This window comes from Plectropomus leopardus, chromosome 2 (genome assembly GCF_026936395.1).
Source record: "Plectropomus leopardus strain MGB_pleo_1.0 chromosome 2, ASM2693639v1, whole genome shotgun sequence".
NCBI lineage: Eukaryota > Metazoa > Chordata > Actinopteri > Perciformes > Serranidae > Plectropomus > Plectropomus leopardus.
In genome coordinates, this window is record NC_142177.1 from 10,614,391 (window position 1) to 10,637,423 (window position 23,033).

Here is a 23,033-nt window from a genome sequence, read left to right on the forward strand (position 1 = left end):
CAATGTTTTTGGTGGTTTTCTTGGTAATTTCCACACAAAAAAGGCCAAAATAAGGCTACCTGACTTCAAACTATGTATTTAACATACAGTGGATTTTTGTTATTATTGTTCATTATTTTATTTTCTTATCTACTGATGGCTTTGCAATAACAGTGAGTTTAAAACACCACCATTTTAAGACAACCATGCAGCATGTAGGCCTTATAGTAGCTAACTGCATTAGATATTTGTTGATTTTTTGTTTTGTTTTCACAAAATTTATTTGAACAATTAAGAACATTCCAATATCTCATAGGAGAATCAGTATTGCAGTCTTTAAACTGTATATTCTGATTCAACAAAAACAGCAAGGCTAGTAATAAAATAAAACTACATTAAAAGAAAAAGAGCACATACGTAAATTAACTTAATACATAATAATAAATCTGTAATTAAGTCAAGGCATCTTTACATTGTGTCAAATACATAAAAGTGTTTCATAAGTCATTCACAATATGAGAACCCACCCAAATTCCCACATTATGTTAAGTGATAACAGAGCACACCAAATGTCTAAACAATCTACACCAAAGTCTTCCGTAGTGAAATCGGTGTTCGCAGCAAAATGAGATGTTTTGGTACATGACTGATCACGTGGTTTACATAATTAAAGATCTACATGACGCACTGCTGCCCTCTAGTGGCTCAAACAAACGAGTATGATGGCAATTTTAGGCCACTTTTACAAACATTGTTCTCATAAGTTATAAGAAAAATAACGCTGAACGCAATGGGGATATAATAACGTGGTTCTGACGTGAAAAACGGTTTAAAAAACCCTAAAACGGTGTTTACTGTCGGTAAACCGCCCACACAGTACCAGAGAAGTGGATGACCTGTGCGGCGTTCAAGAAACCCATTTTTAGCTCGTGATTTCCACAACTATTGTGGTAAATATAACTAGGAGCTCTTTCAAGGGCCACTAGATAACAGTAATAGCACATTTATTCATCGACGGATTGTTTTACACTTTGTCTGTTGTTTGATTTTAGCAAAAAAAAAAAAGAGACATCTGCAGCATTTCCAACAGAGTGAAGGAATCGAAAAATGACATGAGCTTTGAATAAAAACCCTTTAAGAGTTCATTAAACATATTGACTTGTACTGGTCGTTTTATTCACGGTGTTATTGATTTCGATAACTTAATTTGATGCACATAGTCATACATACGTCGTGTATCGGAAACGCGGTTACCATGGTAAAAACGTTATGCTGTTAGCTCACTCATTTTTTCGACAGCACGTGAAGGCACCACAGCATTGCTTTGCTTTACTGTGCTCAGAAGTAGCTCTCCAACTTAAAAAAAAGTTAGGATTTGGGAGTAAAGCGTTATTTTAGTGTTTGAGCTGTAACGTATCCACTCTTTTAGACTGCAGGGACACAACTTGATGACTCAGTAGTGTTTTCGCACGCTATTTTGCCACTAAAATAGAAATAAACTGAGAGCTCAAATCTGGGAGACCGATGGAGCGCAGTTTGTATGGATACAGATGAGGCACGATGCTAGCTGGCTAACTAGCTCCAGAGGTAAGAGCCAAAGCGATGAACGTTTGCTTTTACGTGACGTTTTGTTTTACAAACTGTATGCATGCACGCAATGCGATACCCACTAATGCCATTGAACTCGCTGTTCATTTGAAAAAAAGTATTTGGGAGCGTGTTGTTAAATGTTTGGGGAAAGTTCACAAGTAAAGCGAGTTTGTACACTTTGAGAAACTCTCGACAGCCAAGGCCCAGCAGCTTTATCAAGCTGAGTTAGCCAGAGGATGAAATGGATGCCCGTATATCTTTATTACTATTTTTATTTTATACTACAGGAGTTTTCCATAACTTTAACTTAAAATCAACTTTCGAGTTGGTCTTGTTGGAGTTTTGTCATGGTTGTTGTATCATTTGACTTTATTGTGTAAATGTACTTGAATTTACATAGGTACAAAGGTAGATTAGATTTGTATATATTTTTATGTCATTTTCAGGTAACATTTTTTATGCATTTCCCCATGAGCTTTAAGTTAAACACAGAGATAAACATCTGACACAGATTATTTTTTTTGTAATTACTGTATTAATTCTAATTAATTTCAATCTTATCACTTTTTTCCTATAGTAAGTTAAGCCTGGTGTTCATGAACAGTCAGTGGTATTTTTATGAATGTGCCAGTTCTGTGTAAAAGAGAACCAAAGCTCAAAGTACCATAACCTGTAAACAGAAAAAAAAAAAGATATGTTACTGCACTGACCAGCAGAGAAGTTATAAATTAGCAACATCCTCTTTTAACATAAACACACAGCAGTCTACTGAAAACATAACAGTGAGGAACAATGAGACTCAACTTGCAGGGGTATATGCTGTCTTGCCTGCATTCACATTCAGTATTATTAGGAGGTAATAGTCTAATAGTATATTTACCCAATGAAGTTTTAATCTGTATAAAGGTTTTCCTCAGAGCAGTATTCCCATTAGTTGTCATTTTCACTGTGTGCTGCATTCCTGAGCATTGACCAGGGGGCAAGAGGAGAGAGGTGGCTTAACCCCCGAAACCTCAGCGACCTACCGGTGAGGCAGTCATCACAAACTCAAGCTATGCAGCCAAACTTGTTAAAACAAAAAAAATCTTTGTTTTTAATTCTAGCGGAGAGCCGAAAGTTTGTCAGAGATATGTCATATTAACCCTTTGAAACCTGAGCAGTTTGGTTTGATTTCTTTGGGAAGACTGCCGTGAGCAACTTTACGACACATGGCCCAAAAAATAAACAAAGACAAGACAAAAAGAAATTAGTAAAAAGTTACAAGAAAAAAAAACAAAATCACGCAAGAAAATGGCCCAAAAAACATGCAGAACATTAACAAAAATAAAAGATGTTTTTTTCCCTGTAACATAATTTTAAATATATAATCAGAATGATTATGAATGTATTTTTGTGGACATTTTGATAATTTTCTAATCATTGTCCCTCCTCCTTTAACACACATTTTTAGCTCATTTTCTTTGTCGCCTTTTACTTTTTTTTTTCTTTTTTTTTGCAATTTGTGACGCATTTCTAGCCAAGCTGGTCATTGCTTTTTCCCCCCATGTTTTTGAAAGAAATCTAACAAATTTGTTAAGTTTCAAAGGGATAAATAGCTTGTGGGGAGAAAATTTATGTCACACCAGGTTTTAAAGGGTTAAACTTTGGAAAAATTAGATGCACAAAACATCTAGAAAATGTCAATTTGATGTAATGTAAAATATTAAAAACATAAGACTCTGGGTTTCAATATTTCACTCACTGTAAACATCATATAGCTTCAATGAACAGGTTGAACAAGCTGATACAGAATAAATAAACAGTTTGCTATCAGACAATGGGAAACAAATAGATTTTTCCATTTTAGAAGCTACTTAAGAAGAGCTTTAGGTCTAAATGTCTGTCTGTGTGTGTAATCGTGTTGATGTGTTTAAGCTTGTTCACTCAGCCACAGTCTCTGGGCTTGGCCACGGTTTAGAATAGACCTTGATTTAAATGGGTGTGCACAAACTTCTAATTCAGTAATCCACATCAGAGACACCACTTCTGCACGCTTGCTCATTTCAGATACACGTGGTATTTTTTTTCACATCTTTATTATAGTCAATTAGAGCCTTTAGGCAACATAAAACTTAAAGCTGGCTGCAGGCGGAGAGAGGTGGTGGGTGGGGACCCAGCAGCTCGGCTTTGTTTGCCTTTTAAAGCTTTATGATTTGTAGTACATTAGTGTAACTAATGTAATGGAGCACATTTTTATGACAGCCATCCTTAATTTAAGCATCATTGCAGTGGAATGATAGCAGATTGTAGCAGAGCCACGCTGCAAAATATTGAGGGAAAATGTGTGTCCGCTGGCAGCTGATGGCTGTACACACTGGCAGCGGTAGTCTAGCCGTACACTTATAAAGGGGCTCAAGAACATTTAAAGAATTTGTTTTGCCAGCTGCTGTGTTGCCTACACAAAGCTCTCTCTCTGTCTCTTGGGGACCTCTGGTTTATATAAACTACCCATGACATCTACCAACTGGCTACTTAAACACAGGACGAGTGTCTGTGTTGTGCAGGCGTGTAGAGGGAAGTTGTAGTCTTCACATCAATCATGATGGACTTAACTGCGCAGTTGTTATGATCAAAGTTATTTCCTCGCAGCTCTGAAGGGTCATTAATACAATACTGTTAGCATCAGTGTTGTTATAACCTCTTAACTTTAGTTTCCCATGAACGGAAGAGATTGTTGTTCATTTACATAACAGCACTTCCTTTATATCTGATTGTAGATTTTAGGTTATCAAGCTGCTTGGTATGCTGCCTGTTTACACAAGACGCTGCTACTCTTTTATTCTGTTAACTATACAGGCGCTGGCAGTTTGTAGTTGTTTCCTAACGCACTTAGTTACCAGTTTATAAGGTACACTGAGCTAAAAGTAGTGTTGTCAAACACAACAGTCCTGAATTAAATGCTGCCTTCATGAAGGTTATTGTTTTAGAGAGTTGCTGATTCAACCCATAGTCATTTTAGAGGATTTAGTTTGTGGTGGTATTGAACTATATTGCTGCAGACAGGTGTTTCTATTATGTAGCCCTTCTCACTGATTTAAATGTGGAGGGCAAAATATTTTAAACAAAAATCATATGTTAGAATAGAAATTATAGCCTGACCGATGACACGGTTACTGAAGCAGACACAGATATTGGTATCTGAGAGTTCAAAAAAAATCTGAAAATGACATATTGGCCAATATTATTTAGGGGTGGGAATCACCAAAGGCCCCACGATACGATATTATCACAATACTTGAGTCACACTATACTATTATTTAGATAATGCCAAGTCTTGGTATTCCATTAGCATACATTGTGATATATTGTCGTGATCTGTTACCTTTTATCAACCGCAAATCATGTCCCCAAAGGAAAACTTTGTCAACATGTGTTTTATCCTAGATAGTTCCCAGTCTTTTCATTTCACTTCAAGCATTTTCATTGCAGCAAATTGTATCTAGTGGACTGAAAAAGCAGTTGGTTGTACTATTCTAATAGGCTACCAAAAGTTTAATTCATATTTATAATATTGATCATTTATACCTTTAAAAATCAGATGCTAGTCGTCCATGTATTGGCACAGTATTGCCAGTATTGCAATACTATGCCTTATTAAAGTTCCCTTAAATCATTTTAAAAAAATATTTGTGAGCAAGAAATGTACAGAACATGAAAAACTTTCTATCATTTCTGCTGGAAAAACAATGTAGCGGTGACGCATACCAAAACATGTCTTTGGTATTTCTGTCCTTCAATTATTTGTCATTTATTGGCTAACATATACGCAGATTGTGATCAGTCTATGAACCTGCATAATTTACTGTTTGAGCTTTAACGGAGGTGGTGTGCCATGGCTAGTGTTTTGCTGTAGGATCACAATCCCGCCTATGTTGTCAACCTGTCATTGATCTGTAATAAGCCAACATTGGACCATATAATTGGCCAGCTAAAGTATATACAATAAGCACAGCACACTGCAGGAAATCAGATATGATATTTCACTACATTGTCCAGCGTGAAGGCACCCGTGTTGTGCACCTGGTTGTGTTCACACTGTGAAACCTAAATGTAGAAGTCACTGAACCAAATATCTGCTGCTTTTGTCACCCTGGCCGCCGTGCTCTCGGTGCCATGTCATTTGAGATCTGATTCTTGAGTGTCTGGGAATTGCTGGACCTTTTTCTTAGCGTGTCTGAGCACCGACATTCCTGGAAAGCCAAAATGAACACTGAGATTCAGAATGAATGTAAGCCATGCAGTTAGAGAGCAGGTGCTGCATCTGGGTCTGTAAATCATGAGGACTATCCCTCCAGCATGTGTTTCCCTCTTTTTAGTGGAGGCAAAAATGTCAGGCCACAAAAGGGCCTCTGCACTGATAGCCTGGAAGTTAGAAGAGGAGTGGTGACATTTAGAAGGCTTTTGCAAAGTAAATTAGTTCGTTTGTAATTGATTTTCCATTTTTATAGGCTCTTTGAACATCCAGGAGATGGCAGTAGAAATGCATTGACCGGATATTTGACCTTTGTACAGTGCAGCTGAACTGTGACACACAGATGAGGGGAAGAGTCAGTGAGTCATCAGCAGTCAGTTATCAAGTCATCAAGTAATCTATTACTATGTCCCACAAACATGGACAAAAATATTTTTCGACAAAGTTAGAAACTGTTGAACAAGACTCCTTGACTGTAAAAAAAAAAATTACTACTAACACAATGAAACAGATTAGGAGGACTGCGGCAAAAAATGATCAAATAAAATAAATTCAATAAAATGAATTCATATCCATATTGGAAGATGATGTATTTAAATTGTTTGGGCCAAAAAAAAAGTTTACAACCTCAAGAAATTCAGTTTACTAACATACAACGTAAAGAAAAGCAGAAAAAAAAAATCATATTTGAGAAGCTGCGATTGGAAAATGTTTGCATTTTTTACCTAAAAAAATTACTTGCACAAATAATAAGGTGCAAAAATTGCAGCCAGTTATCTTCCTTAAATCGACAAATAGATTACTTCACAAATCATTTCAGCTCTAAAATGGACATTATACTAAGGGGCTATTGCTCATACAGTGCGTTAGACTTTATTGTAATAGTGCTTTTGTAACGGGACACACGTTTCGCTCAGGTTGCCACCACCCATCTATTAGGACACTGATAAGAGGGTAAAGCGAGGTGTAATTTCTCAGTATCTTTGTCATTGTTGTTGACACAGTTTCAAACTCAGACGGGAGCGCTGAGTTATATGATACTGACTCAAGTGTTCAGCCCTCCGTATGTGGCCACTCCTCTACAGCAGGCAGCGCTTGCTTAGTGGGCGAGTCTCTCATTCCTGTCCAGACTTTACACAGCTCAGGTTTTGTGCATTTCTATTCAGGTCGGGAATTCTGAGGGAACGTTTTCACTCATTGGATTCTGACAATTTTTTAAAAAAAAATTTTAAGTTCTCATCAAGTAAGTACTTATTATCCGACTGGCAGTGTTTCGTGTGCTGTGTCTTCTGTGTTTATTATTTATAATGTATTTGAATAATGTGGAATAACTGTCATTGTGTTGTATGGTTAAGTTAATCTATCATATTGAGATGTTGGTGCTGTTAGACACACAGTGTCATTGTGGTTTGATTGTTTTGTCTGAAGTGCTTACACTGACACTTGACTTGACTGAAAACTGCAGCTCGTGTTTTGTAGTTCAGCAGAGAACTATTTAGTGTTTGACAACTTCTTCCCTATTTTGAAAAGATAACACAAAAAAAGCATTCGACACAAATAAAATGTGTCCCCCAAAACATGTAATTGGAAAAAAAAATCAGTGTAACAACAGCCTATATTGTATATTTTGACAACAAGATATTGCACATCTACAGTGCATTAAACTACTTGAGTAGTTTTGGTCCCATCCTTGTTCGGAAGGGAAAGGGAGTCTGCTGGCATTTCAGGGGATTTCAGTGATTAGCACATCTTGAACACCTTGACCCGGTGAAAGGGAATCTGAAAGCTCAAAACAACCCCAAGACATTTGACTTGAATTTTAAAGAACAGTCTGTCTTTGTGTGTACGGTTAGATAAAGTTACCTACATGATAAAAGAAGTATTTCATTAGATCGTGATATTTTGGTTTTTAGTTCTGAAACAATAAGTTGATTGATCAGCTACACGACTAAAATGAAAAGAACTTTTTAAGTGATTTGTCAAGCAAAAGTGGCAAATATATTGTGATTTCAGCCTTTCAGATGTGAAGAAGTGTTGTTTTTTTCAGTGTCGTATCATTGCAAATGAAAAATCTTCACATTCGAAGTTGTGCTCTGGCAGCGCGTGATGGTTACTTTTCAATATTTTTATAAGTTTTTGTTAATGATACAAAATATCTTTAGTTGCAACCCAAGTGTGTTTATTCCTGTAGCTTTTTGATTTTATTGGTATTGAATTGATAAGCTGTGTAAGACATTCTGAGCATTAGTATAACAACAACCACTATTGTTGTGTAAAGATTTAGTCGAGTGATGGTGTTCAGAGCCGAGTGTGAAGTCAAACTTCCTCTGTGAGTAATCTGAGCTTTTCTGTTCTTTGTTGTGGTAGACGGTCCGGCCGTCCCTGTAAGGATGTCCCACGGGCAAATTAATCGCAGTGCCTCTGCACTGCGGTCATACGGCAGTGACCACTGATAATCCCGCCTGACCCACAATGGCAAAACAGTGGCATCGCAAAAGCATACTGCTGCCCTCCAGTCTCTGCCCACATAAAAGCAGTTAGCTCTTTCTGCGTGGTTGGCATTATTAGCACCGTTTGAGCTGTTTGCACAGTTAGCGGCTCTGAATGTGTAGTTGTTTGCCAAAAGCACAAGTAGCCCATGTTTACTTTTTTTTTTTATTAGCAGGAGGTTGCGTTGTTATTCGATTGTCCTGTACATAAGCTGTTTTGCCTTAATTTTGCAAACTCAGCAGCCAGTTATCTGTAATGTGGAGGAGTGAAGACTCCAGTCACTGTCATGTGTTTGGAGGATGATGGGATACCTCATATGGATCACTGATTGTCATCATGAGGCTGGACTGACTTATGATAGAAACAACGCTTGTATGTCGCTCATGACTTCACTTCATCCCGTTGTTCCTCAAAACAGTGACTGCTGGGTAGCTTCCCAGCTGAGGGGAACCTCTTTGTGTTGGTATGCAACCAGCGCCACATTCCTGTGCTATCTTGGTTAATAATCTAACTACCTAGTTTCGCAGTTTTTATTTGACACCAGCCGAATATATGGCTCATGCGTGTTGAGCCTCTTATCTGAAGGAATGAGATAATGGCGATCATATGACATCAGAGACTAACAAACAGGCAGTCACAGGAAACACCCGAGACTTGGGAACGTGTATGTGTACTCATGCTGTGGGAGACTATGACTAGACCTAACTGTAGGGTCGAGAAGGAAAGTCACACCTGAATCACTCAATCAGCAGGTCACAAGATTAGGTTATGTTAAGCTTTGGAAAGCTTGTGTTATTGCTGGGTGCCTTTAGATTTGGCTTTAGATTCTTACTAATCACTTTTAGCTTGTCTCTGTAGCCTCATGAGTAGTGAGTGAGATTATTAGTCTATTTTGTTTTTTTATTCCCCCAACCTTTGAATGGATTCCCCAAGGCTGCAGGATTAAACACTGCTGCTTTCTGAGCTTAAGCGTCACAGTTTGAATCTGTTCTGGTTTGGTGTTTTGAAGACACAAGAAAACAGTACCTTGATGAAATGACAGAAGAACAGTATTTAATGTTCAATATTGTTTGTTCACTCAAATTCAAATTTTTTGAGATGAAATTCGTGTTTCAGTGTTAGGCGTTATTTTACGCTAAAAATGTTCCAAATAGCGTATTAGAAGTGTGTCCATTTTTCTTTTGTGAAGTGATGCTAAAGTTGAAATAATACTTTACAGGAAATGGTGAGCGTCAACGTGATCTACTGAAGAACAGAAACAAGAAGTCGATCCACTGACATGGAAGGCAACGGAGAGATCAGTGACACTGACAGCGGCATTATCCTTCATTCAGGTAAAACTTTGTCTTTATTACTTTCAAATTTGAAATATGGATTAACACAATTGTCTTTTTTTTTTGCATTAAATGAAGAAATGCACATTTAGGCACTTAAATTTTTCCATGCCGAATACCGGTACACTTATTCCACTGCAAATTAACAATTACGTTTGATCATTAAGGCTATATTTTATATATTTTAAGAAATGGTCCTGGATATAACAACAGATGCAACACCATAAGTTTGATTGTTATGTCAGTGCAGTTGACTGCAACAAGGTTTGGTGTTTGGCTGCATTAAATCTCAATGCTTGGAAATCCAAATCAGTGATAATGGTTGGCCACGTGAGACCTAAAATTAGTAGAAAACAAACTGGACAGCAGATTATCCTTAGTTGGTTACCCAAATATGTCTGAGAGACACGGGGCAGCTTTATTGAATTGCATTAATTAATGTGAAAATAGAAAGGGGGTCTAAGTTGGCATTGCATCACGCTCACGCTCAGGACCCCTGTGCTGAAACTAAGTACACACATACATTTAAATTCAGTTATACATCAATCCATTTGTTACATAAACTTGTGGATTTGTCAGTACAGCTAAATTAAAATCCTGTTTGAATACAAATGATTTAAAACCAAGTTTATTTGCCTTGAAAAAATAAAACAAATAGTTCTACTTTTTTCTTTTTTTTTCTGGCACCTTAGTCCAGTCCATGGTAACCTTATCTCAGCACCTGCTTTCAAATGACCTCGAACAAAACAAAACCAAAAAATCCCATTTAGAGCTCAGTAAAAATGTACATGTCAGCATATATGTTTATGTCTAAAGAAACTAAGTTACTACACGTCTGTGTGCGAACAAAATATCAGTACGTCAAGTTATAGAAACATGCCTACATCAACAGTCATAAGGAATAATATGGCTAATTGAAGCCCAGTTATCCATCATGTGACAGATTTGTTATTCCTTCCTCCAACTGATCAACATCTTTGCTATTTCAAGTACATCTTTTATTTGCTGCCAACGACACCAATTATTTCTACCGATTCATTCTTTACTCCACAGTAGAGAACGAGTTCACCTTGACACATTTCACCTCTTTGCAGCATCATTATTGAATCCGTCAGGCGTGTGCGTCATCAAGCACTGAGCAAGATGACGTCCTTTCAGAGAATAATACAATCATAGCAGAAAACATCGAGTAAACAGCTGCTCAGTTCTCTTGGCTGCAGAGATCTCAAAGGTGTTCTCAATAAAAATAATCTTCATTCTTGAATCAACATTTGAGCGCACACACAAAATGTAATTAGGTTTAGGCAGTGATTTCAACTCGCTGAAAACAAGTGCAAGTCATTTTGTTAAAGATATCAAATGTTTAGGGAGACTAAAATCTATATGTTCCATTGTGACTAGCAGTCGATGACAGTTTAAAAAAAAGATCAAATTTAGACACTGTCTTTTTTTTACATTAATTTTTCTTTCTTGTCAAAACTTGACGCCTACGTAAACCATAATGCAACTTGGTCGGTGACAGTTCTGTCAGAGATTTGGGTTTGTCATGCTAATAGCAGCTGATGTAGCCTCCAGCCTTAAGCAGAGATGAGGAGCAGACTAAAGAGGTTTCACTTCTCATTTGCTTCTTTTTGAGATTATTCTCATTTTCAAACTTAGTCGTCAGTCTGATTCTGTGCAGCTCCCTCTGGAGCCACAAAAGGCTTCTGACAACTATACAACTAAGATCTTTAAATAGACATTAATGTAAGAAACAGTCAATCTAGTAATCCATTAGTTGATCAACAAAAAAATAATTGGCACAAATTTTGGTAGTCTATTAACCATTTGTGTTTTTTATTTTATTTTTTATTTTTTGTCTGAGCAAAAAAAAAGCCAAATCATCTCTGGCTCCAGCTTGTCAGTAGGGAATATTTGCTGGTTTTTTTTTTTAGTCTTCTGTGTGATATCAAACTGGACTTTTTGGACTGCTGATCAGACAAAACAAACAGTTTGAATATGTCACCTTTGGTTTTGAAAAATTGCGATGGGCATTTTTGGCTCTTTTCTGACCACATGATTTATTGACTTAACAGGTGCAAACTCCAGTGAATATATTGTGCTTTGTATTTTGTAAGTCAATGTATATTTTGGGGTTGCCACTGTCAACTTTATTAAAGGGAGTCACAAAGTTTGGTTACCCACATTATTCCCTCAGTCCCATATGGTAACAGAACCATAGAATCAGCAGCAAACTTTGGCAGCCCTGTTTTTGCTTTGCCCAGCAGTGTGTACTGATTAGTTGTGGCCTCTCTGACATTCCTTGTGCCTTAATTAAGCCACGTGATGTCTACCCTATACAATGAAAAAGTGTCAATCTGCAAAGAATAGGGGGATTGTCGCTCTCGGAAGAGGAATTCTTTGCCCTATTGTAATGCTGTCACACTCTTTCCTGTCCCACCTCAGATGTTTGTCAGTACCTGCAGGGATTCTGTTAATAATCTCTGAAGGTATGTGGCGCTCAATGCATTTTGCCAGAAGCCACTCCCACAGCCCTGAGACTAATCTTAATGTCATTAGTCACCAAGGCTGCAGACAGCACCAGTCAAACACTATCACATTGTTTATAGTTACGAAGATCCTGCCAGTCATTCTGCATGCCACCAAAGAAAACAACGATAAAAACAGAAGGTACGTTCTGCTGAATGTAACCATTGTGTTGTCCATAGTGACCTTGAGAACTAATCAGAAGCAGTGTAATCAAAGGGCACTTTCAGATTAAAGTACTGGTGGGCATAGTATTAGAATGCCAGACTACTAACAAGGCATTAAACAGAGAACAATGTAAAAAAAAAAAAAATAATAATTGTAAATTAAAGATCACCATCAACAAGAAGGAAATGGAATATCAGGGATTCAAAAAAAAAAAAAAACGCAAAAAATGTAAAAGTAATTTTATTACTCAAACACAATATGGGACATATGACTGATAATCAATAAGTTCAATTGTAGCAAGATTAGTATTACATTGAGGTATAAGTAGACTAAAATTACTTTTTAGTATCATACAATGCAACCTAGCAAATGACAGTCTCTTGAATGACCACAGAGTTAAATCAACATTTCTGTGACAATGTCAACAAAAACTGAACATGATAAGCGCCATAAAAGGGAGCGTTTACTGCTTGGCTTCTGAATTGGATTACATAACTTTCAGAGAGATGTTCTCATAAAAGTGGCAACTGTCTATTTGTACTGTGTATTTATGTATTTGATTGTGTCCAAATATTTGTGACACATGCCAGTGGGACATCCATACAGGGTCTCACGTGCACTATCGTGCATACACGGCCGGACCGTCTACCACAACAAAGTACTGAAAAGCTCAGAATATCTTTGGACAGACGGTATGCACTGTGCAACAAGAAGTAAGCATAATATCAAATCAGCTAAAAGCTTGATGAAAGTAATAAGTTCAATTTGAACATTTTTCTGATTCAAAGATTTGACAGTATGTTTAGCTAGCAGACACTGGTAGCATGCTAGCTGTGTAGCAGATAGAGTGCACGCATATCAGATCATGCCTTTCTCTTTGCAGATATTCCACAGGATTGAATGGCAAAAAACACTTCTTATTTCTCATTCTGCCATTTCTGCAGTGGTGTTTTGATGCATTTCCTTACATTAAACACCAGGGGCTTACACTGTATTTGACACGGAAATATACAACAAAACTGTGTGGACATGAGGCATTAATATCTATAACTATTTGGATTTTTTGACTAAATGATACTGAAAGTAATCACTTGAAGTTTGCTTTGTTTTTGTGGATTTTTATATGCTGTGAAATGAAATGTGCTTTTGCTTTAAGTCTGGTCTTTACTTGATCATTTTTAACTTTGATTTCCACTTTACTTAACGCCCCTGACTACTGAGTAAAAACAAAATGTGCCAGTCATATAATCTCAGACTAGTTCATTTGCTTCTTCGCAGGCTCTGACAGCCCAATGACACATACAAAAGACGTGACCACGCACACACGAGCCATGAAGCTCAAACACCAGGATCTCCAGAACCGGCTGGAGATCTGCCTGCTGGAGCTGAAGAAACTCTGCATCCGAGAAGCTGTAAGTAAAAGTCATCCACGAATCAACAGGCCAACAGATTAAAAACTAACTGCATTAAAAAATTACATTAAAGCTTTGAATGTCTTCATCACCCTAAAAAACAAAAGCCTCGAACAGAATCCTCAGTTTTAATTATGTAATTCAGCGGGGTAAATCAGGTCATCATATTTTAATTAAATCTTTCTTTAATAAGTAAATGTAATTTATTGTGCTGTTACACTGTTGTAAGACTACCCTGTTACTAAAGATATGTGCCTCTAATACTAAAAATGGTACTGCAGGCTGATCGTTATCTCCAACTGCAGAAATATCGAGTTTGAACTGAATGAATAGACATGCAAAAAAAAAACCCCAAAAAAACCAACTGTAAGCAGCATTTGAATGTTGATTTAGAACTCAAACGTCAATGTTAAAAATGCGGCTGCAAAGCTTTGAACTGGTTGTGACAGCCCTAAACATGTCACAGAACAAATGAGTCACATAATCATGATAATCTGAGCTTATTAAAATCTTGATAAATGTTTCAGCAAAGTGAACCTGAAGACAATCGTTGAGTAATTAGACAGGATGATACAAAGTGTACCTGAAGTATTGCATGTGAATTGTGTGAAGTAGGTGGAGTAGTTAGTACACAATGTTTGATGACACATGTTAGTGCAGGTTAACAAAGTAACCTGTAATAGGGGACATTTCTGAAATGTGTTCAGCCATGTCTGCACTGAATGTGTACTGTAAAAGCGGCTTGGGTGGGGAAATTTTTGCAAACACATTTATATTTTGAACCAGCAGATGTCGAATTTTAGTGGCTCAAAAACACTGACTTGGAAGTCCAAAAAACTGACGCATTTTCAAATTTGTCTACATTAGCTTCAAAACGAAGTTAATGTCACAATGGTTGTGTTCAGCCACAGTCCACTGAGAGCAAACAAACAGTCTTTTAATCCTCCCGGCCTTTGTGGCGTTATTTTTTTGGCTCTTACCGCCGAGCAGAATACAAACATCGTCCCTTTCCTTTCAGACACAGAACATGCAATGTGGCTGCAGTGAGATTTTTTTTTCATGTATCATAGCCTTTGAAGAGGTATCCTGGTGGTTCAGTTGGCCAAAGCAATTTCAATGTTCCTATTACAGCCTGGATTTCAATTCAGCTCCAGCATGAGATTTCTGCCACGCGTCACTCGTCTCTTCATCTCTCTGCGCTGTGAATGATCAAATAGAGACTAGAAATTGGCACATTGAGTCACTTCGAAACTGGACACATATCCCTGTGGGAGTATCTCTGCCATGCGTCTGAGCTCCAGGGTAAAATCCCAGGACTGATCATTCTTTCCTGTTGACACTCGGGCTGGGCGCTCCTGTTGGGACATGCTCAGATGAACTAATGGGAGGCATGATGCCTCTCCCTTCTCTTAGTGACAAAAGAACAAGCTCATTGGCCGCGCTTACGTGTTTGTCTGTCTGCAAAGGTGGCTGTTTAAGAGTGACTCAAAGTCACTGTTTTTATGACTGTTCTTTAATGCAATCAGTAACCTTGTCACGCTCTGGGTTCAGTTTGGACCCGGATACTCGATGCAGTGAGAAAGTGAGACCCAAAGAATGTGTTGTGAAAGGAAATATCTGCAGAATTGTGCAACAGATTCCTCAAACCTATATGCCTCGACATGCAAAGAGAGATACTGTTACATCATTTCAAAACTTCCACAGACATGTTGAATAAACTCTGAAAAGATATGTGTCTTTAGTGAAACAACAAAAGTGAAAGGATTCATTAGTGTTTGAACAGCTGTCTTTATTTTGATTTCACTAAGCCTTAATCTGCATCTGAAAAATAAACTTATGTTCATAAACTTATGTTCTGTTGAAGTTATGTTCAAATGTTGCTTGCGCACATTAGGATTTGTGATGTTTTCTGTGTTGTTCAGGAGTTGACAGGCCGGCTGTCAGATGATTACCCCCTGCTGCCAGGAGAGAAGCCTCCGCAGATTCGCAGACGTGTTGGAGCTGCGTTTAAACTGGATGATCAAAGCATCCCACGAGGAGCAGAGGTACAAGCAGTATTTAGAGACAGCAAGACTGAATAATTTCATTATAAACAGTGCCAGTGTTTAAGATTCACCCTGTTGTCTCTCTCTCGTCACCCTGCTATTTTAAAGGAGTCAGAACTGAGTTTGGTGGATGCTGAGTTGGCACTTCAGATGAAGATATATGAGGCAGCACGCAAGCTCTGTGAGGAGGATCACCTGAGCAAGGCTGTTAAAAAGAGCCGTTTACAGCAGTGCAAGAGAGAGGAGAAAAAACTGAAACGGCTCCAAGAGTCAGCCTTTAAGCTGCGACTGGAGCATGGCCGATCATCACCACTCCCTGCTTTTAATATTGCACAACATGGTGAGAGACACCCAGCAAGACCACAAGATAATAAGAGTTAATAATTCCTTATCGATCAGTCCTTGGCTTTTCATAGATTTCATAGATATTGTTTGATACCTCACATGTGAATCAAAGTGTTCTCTGTTTTTGTAGATCTGGGAACATCTGATGACAGCTCTCTGTCTGATTCTGTCGTACAAGATGAAGGTAAGGCTAATCTTTACCTAATTTCTACAAGTTTTTTTTTTAACCTGGTGTTAATAAGAGTTAGAGCAAGCCCAGCTTTATTTAGTTCAAAGGGTAGACGGTGTTTGCAGATTAGGAGATCACTGTCTGTAGGTACAGATACACTTTATAATTGACTTTTTTTTCTAGAGGTGACAAGTCAGTCGTCACAGCTGTCCTCGGGACTCCCATATCCAGGAGAGACTGATCCTCCCCCGCCTCCCATTGCGTCTGCACAGACCTTCATAAACGGCTCCTACATGTCTCCATCTGTGGCCCCTCAGACCCTGCCACTGACCCCAAGCCAGTCCCCCCACCCGAGCCTTGACTCTACGATGAGTTTTAACTCAAACCCCGATTGTGACCTTCCCCCCATCCAACACTCTCCATGGACAGAGTCTAGTCTCGACCAACCTTACCAGAAAAGCAGGAAGTCACGCTCCTCCAGCAAGACAAGGTAACGCAGACTATCCATCACGGCTCTGTTCCTGCTCAGCCACTTTTTTAGGATCAGATAGAACAAAATACGGTACTAAGATTGTAGTAAGCTCTGTGAAATACAGATTTTAGTGGCTACTAGTAGCATGAGCAAGCTTGTGGTCCTGGTTGGATTCTTTGGAAAGGCTGGGAAAAAAAACAAGTTGATGGAAGTGAAAAATAATAGCTTTTTAATTCCTTTAACAAACCATTGTGCACCATTTCAAAAGTTTTATTAAGTAGACTTAAGCAATGGTCATAAATGTGCAACACTGCCATCTGCTTTTGCTCTGGTGCTACAACAGTCAATGAGGAGAACACAGAGCTATAAATACTCCTGATTTAGAGGACACCTTGACACAGAGGCTTTATTGCCCAGTAGTCAGTTGCTGTAATAAAAACTCCAGCCTGTGATGATGTATTCTTCTCTGTCGCTGTAATGAATTAATGTTGACATAAAGTCATTAATGATCTCAGCCACAGTATGTCAGAGGCAATACAGTAATAATTCTTTGAAAATGTTAAAACCCTTTGTACTCAACTTCATTTGTTTATCTAGCTTCACATTTTTAAATATTTCTGCTGTTGATGTGTCCCATCATTATCAGAGACTGGATATTTTTTCTAAGTAGATTAGATTTTTAAAAAATACATAAACACCAACAGTGAAACAAGATAAATCACATTTCCTGTTTTTTGTGTATTCAGCAGTCCCGCCAAGAGTGAAGTGTTGCCACCATTCGAGGCTTGCTTTGCCTCCCATCTGAAGCTGTGCCGCTCCCAGTCAAGCAGCATGCCTTCCACACCAGAGATGCGTGTGCACAGACAACTTTCCCTCAGGTAGCTGCACCTCAGATACATCTACAGTACTGTGCATCTGCAGCACGCCTTTGTTGAGCCTTTGATCAACTCAGTTACCTATACACATTTAGTTATTTCTTAAAAACTGGGCATTGTGAAATGTACATATTAAAAGTAGCCATAATTCTTGTGTGATTTTTGCAGGATATCCAACCCTGAGACTTCAGGTGAAAGGGACCGGGGACGCACCAGAGGTCCAAGGAGACGGTTGACAGAATACGCAATAACCTTACCAGAGACTCCTCCCCCCACGGTGAACTATGGAAACCCTGTTAACTCTGAGGACAGCAACTCTGAACACTCGTCTACATCTTACAACAGCTCACCGTCTCAGGAGTTGCCCTCTGATTTGCCCAAACAGTATCAGTCTGCATTCCCGCACTCTAGCCCAGTTGGCAGTTATAGACCTCAAGCCTTCTCACGCTCTGGCTTCTACCATAATCCCAGGCACCAGTCCAGCCCCAGCTTCCACAAAACCTATTACAATGAAGAAGTGGTCTACAAACCAGAGCTGGACTTGGCACGGAGCTATTACGCCCCGCAGGCTCCCTGTCCTCCCAACAGATATGAGTATTACTATAAAGATGCTGCTGTGCCCCACCAGAGACCACAGAGGCCTTTGCCTCCTGATGTCAAACACGCCCCTTCCCCGGCGCAGTGGGACCATCCACACTACCGCTCCGGAGGTCTCACACAACAGGTGGTGACTGAACAGCTCAAATCATGGCACCGGCGCAGTCAGCAGCTCAAAGCACCCAGGTCTCGCTCACTTGACAGACAGGGAGCAGTCAGAGTTAAAAACATGACGCTGCGGGAGGTGACCTGCCACCAAAATCAGAAGTACCATGAACAGGTAAGCAGACAGAAGTGCTATCTGTCTAACAGTCTGTCAGTCGACATCACCAACAGTGTGTCAATGACAAGTGCTGTTTAGTAAGTAATTAGTAGAGTACGATACATGATAGATTTTCTCATCACATTTTCCCAATCTACCTACTCAAGTAACTTTTTTAATGAGTGGAATAGCACAGCTGTAAGACTGGCTGGAAAAGGAAAGAAATTTAGAGTTTTTTCATTTTTAGACCAGGGGATGCCCAAACCTTTTCCCTCAGAGGGCCATAACTGAAACTTAATGGTGGGCCACAGGCCAAAAGCAAACGCCTGATGAGTTGCTTTGATAAGATGCAAAATGGCACTAGGATTCCAAGTTTCCTTAATTAAAAAGCCCTTTGCCTCTACATTTTTTCCTTACCTCACTCGAGCCAAACCAACTTTGTCACTCTGTACTTACATTATGAAATATTATTTATAATAGGGATCATACATATTTAAAAAGCTTTTTTTTTTTTTTACCAAAAAATGAATGAAACAGTCATTTATATATAATTTTAAAAATGAATGTGATTTATTTTTCACTATAAATATCTAGCAGGCCAAATTGAAGCTCATGGTGGGCCAACTTTGGCCCGCATGCCTCAGATTAGGCAGCCCTGATGCGGAAATTGTTTGAAAAGATTTCTGCACACTTACATCTATGCAGTGTTTCACTTTCTCTTACTTTATTATAAAGTGGAACGCTGCATAGATGTAAGTGTTGGGGAATGTTTTCTAGCAGTTGTAAGTCATTGATGTTTCCGGCAACTTCCTAAGACTATGGGGGATGGAGAAGTGGTCGTCACGCATAAGATATAGACACTGAAGCAGCGACACATTTGGTACAAACACTGAAGAAACAATACATCTCTGCTTGAAGGCAGTAATAGAAAAGACCAAAATTCAGCCCTCATTTTTCTTGTCTCATTTCATTATAGAAGAGATATTTTCTATGTTAAAGAGAAGTTTTTCCAATTGTAAAGCAGACACTGGTGTTTTCAACTACTTTTGGTAGATGTGAAAAGGACATTTTATATTTGAAGTTTATATTCAGGATACATACAGCAAATTTTATGCAATGGGAAATTTGATTTTAAAGTGAAGAAGGCATTAACTATTGCAGCTGCTGAAGATTTCCTGTTAACATACTTTATAAAATGCAATTTCATCTCTAGGTCATTGAGGAAGTCTAACTGGATACAGCAGGAATGCTTTTGATGTTTGTGGGGGTTTTTGTTTGTTTTTTTTTTTGACAGTAAAGGCAAAATGCTGAATATATCACTGAAAGGGAAGAATTGCATTTGTCATTTTTATTCACTTACATTAAATATAAGTCATGTAGGATGTAGACCTAAAGTCCTAAACAGTCAGTAATCACTGCAGAATATAAATGACAAACTCAAGATGCTACAAGAGACAGTAAATAGACCCCCAAACTTGAGTCTTTATAGTATGATTTGTAATAAGCTGCAGATACAATGGCATACTAGCAAATTAAATGTCTCATTGTTTGTATTATCACATCTTAATGATGGTTTTGTTTTTCTTGTCCAAACTTTCAGGTTGTCCAAAGAAGGGCTCTTCATAGAGCTGTGGATGACACCCAAGGGCACTGGGTTGTAGATGATGGCTCTCACTTTGTAAGTCAAGTGTAAATCGAAGCCGCAAACTGAACATTTGAACTCAGATGCTGCAACTGTATTCATTCCCAATTAACCAAAGTGAAGTGGGAAAAAAATCAAGTCGAATTAACAGTTTACTCCCATTTATAAAAACAACACTGTTTTTATGATTCCTGTTAACATAGCTGCCTGTATTTGAGCATATAGAAGGAGGATGAAAATACTTAGAACATTTGGCAATATAATACGATCTAGTGCAACTCTAATGCAAACTACAGCTACAACGGCTTACTATAAAGTTGAATTGAACACCTGTCTGGCACAGTCACGGTAAAGTTTGTTGCAGAGCAGTTTTATTGGGTTTAGAGCACATATGTAAAGTGTATCTGTTGTTTTTGTCCACTCTCTTTATGTCTCAGTTACAAATTAAGCATTGAACTGAATGCTTGTCACTGTTTTAAACTGTGTTCCAACAATATTGCACATTGTAGTGAGTCTATGAGAAATGTGAACGTTTTTAAAGGAAGTTTTCACATGTAACTAACTTTACAGTCATAGTGAAGTTACACTCACATGGATTATGATTTATGAATGAATTATGATGATTTTGAGATAGTCACATGTAAAGTCAACAAGAAATCGCAATCATACAACATAGTGCTGTAGTAGCTATGGTTATCTGTAGCCAAAAACACTGCCAAATAATCAATTTTTTTGTGAGCATGTTCTCAAGACAGAGATGTATACTTTTTGCAGTTTGGTAGATGGAGAATAAAAGTTCTCCTTTTCATCCAGCTGTATGAAGGAAAGAAATTCATTGTAAAATAATGTATATGAGCAATATCTCTCTTTTTTTTAAACTGTGTATAATGTTGCGTTAGTTGTGTCACCATGTCAGTGAACTTGAGCTGCTTGAATTTAAGATGCCAGTTCTTTCTTCTTATGTACTTTTGGAGGCAGATTTGTCTTGTTTTTATACTTAAATGTGTCTGTGACTCTGCCAGATAACTTGAATTACTAATGGACTTAATCAGCTAGTTGAAACTAGATAGTAACTTACTCACATGAGTTATAAAGTAGCAAATCTAACAAAAGCAGTCTCGATGCTTGGCAGCTATTAACGAGTTCAATTAAAATTGAAATGTACTGAGCTTTAATGAAACAGACACTAACAGTTTTGTTAGGACCAACACGATTTCTACTATGAACTGTATTCGAAACACTGCCAATATGTGATCCACAATCTCTCTATCAAACAAGTTTTTGATGGTAAATCATTTTGCAGCAAATTACTGCAGATTCACTACACACTGACTGGTCTCTCTCCCCAGTGATCTATTTATGTTTATTTATTGTGGTGTGCACCATTGGACCCATGGAGAGTCAGACTTGAAAAAAAGAAGACATGAACCTAAGTTTGCAGAATCCAGCAGCAATTAAGACTGATTCTAGTTGTGTATATACACACACAAACACACACACACACACAAACACACACATACATCTATATATATATATATATATATATATATATATATATATATATAAAAACAATCATGTTACCTTGTGTGCCTCTTTTTTACTGTCTTTTTTTAATTTATCAGTTAAAGTAGTTTATGTGGACCTAATAATGATAATAATGAGTTGTATTGCTGTTGAAAAATATGTGAAAGTGTTTTCCCTGTGGAAGAAAATAAAAGAGTTATGTTTGCATAGTGTTGAGTATAATTCATTCACTTTTATACTTTTTTTTTCACAGCAGACGTTTCGATATATACCTTATGGTAATAAGACAATGAGGTGTGCAGTGAGTTGTCTTGGGGAAGTTTTTCTAACTGGCAACTTGTTTGCAGAGTTGAGGAAATGTTTGCTGTATTAGGATTGTAAACTCTACTGTAAACTTTATAACGATTAAAATGATATATTTTTATATTCAGTTATTTATGGTTAAGCACTTTTATGTAAATCAAACTGCTCCTTTTAGTGCACCACTCAGCACCTCTGACATACAGTATGCATTTTAAGTCATTTGTACCCTTTGAGACACAACACAAAAACATCAGAGCAAGGTAGTCTGTGAGGCCACACTGTTTTGTATGTCAGAGATAAATGGACCTTGATTCAGAAAAAAAACATTACCATGTATGCTCTAACAGTATCCCGCTTTTTCCCCAGAAATGATTGTCAAATATGTCACAGCCATCTGTTTTCAAGAGGCTGTGAGAACAGCGGCTTTTATCCAACCCTGTATGTTTTTCTCAGTCTCTGCTTTGTTGATGCTGCTCATCCGCCTCTTTTATGGTTTTATGCCTTTACTGGGAATTATATCCCACTGTTGATCACTGTATCAAAAAAAATAACACTTAAAATATTTCCGGGTTAAAGTGCATTTCAGATAGATTTGAAGCACAAAACACTGTCATACTGTGCTGATAGTCTCTGAAATATATTAGATTACATTTTGATATGGCCTCAAATACCTTATTAATAGAAAACGTTTCCTCTGTGATACATACTGTATATAATATTTATTTTAGATGCAAGATTTTAAATGCATTTATAGATATTATTATAAACTGCCCAAAGACTTACTATAGGCACCGGGGTATGACCTCTGGTTTGTTTTTTGTTGTTTGTTTTTTTTGTTTGTTTGTTTGTTTGTTTGTTTGTTTTTTAATTTGACTGTGGGTAAAGACTTTCAATTCTGTATTTTGTATATATATGAAATACCCCCAGAACCCTGAAACGGCACGTGAGAAACCTCTGAAATCACAACATTTAACTCAGCCAGGAACTGTGAAATACGGTTGTTTATGATGAAGGGAGAGGGTCATGCATTTTCCCCTCGCTCAAAGAATAATATCTGTAGCTCCAGGGA

The 23,033-nt window shown here is 37.9% G+C and overlaps 1 protein-coding gene across 4 annotated transcripts; it reads left to right on the forward strand.

Moving 5' to 3' along the window:
• The first annotated feature begins 1,294 nt into the window (after nt 1-1,294).
• Nucleotides 1,295-21,868, forward strand: inavab (innate immunity activator b). 4 transcript variants are annotated; one of them, XM_042500430.2, is made up of 10 exons: nt 1,295-1,566; nt 9,510-9,624; nt 13,597-13,730; nt 15,653-15,775; nt 15,884-16,115; nt 16,251-16,304; nt 16,473-16,779; nt 17,508-17,639; nt 17,805-18,513; nt 20,096-21,868. In XM_042500430.2, exons 2-10 carry the CDS (start codon nt 9,570-9,572, stop codon nt 20,186-20,188), a joined length of 1,839 nt encoding a protein of 612 aa, XP_042356364.1. In that variant the 5' UTR covers nt 1,295-1,566; nt 9,510-9,569; the 3' UTR covers nt 20,189-21,868. The 4 variants fall into 4 exon arrangements, with proteins under 4 accessions (XP_042356364.1, XP_042356356.1, XP_042356373.1 ...); XM_042500422.2 differs by lacking the exon at nt 1,295-1,566 and adding an exon at nt 6,906-7,043; XM_042500439.2 differs by lacking the exon at nt 1,295-1,566 and adding an exon at nt 6,906-7,043 and having other exon boundaries at nt 17,511-17,639.
• The last annotated feature ends 1,165 nt before the right edge of the window (nt 21,869-23,033 follow it).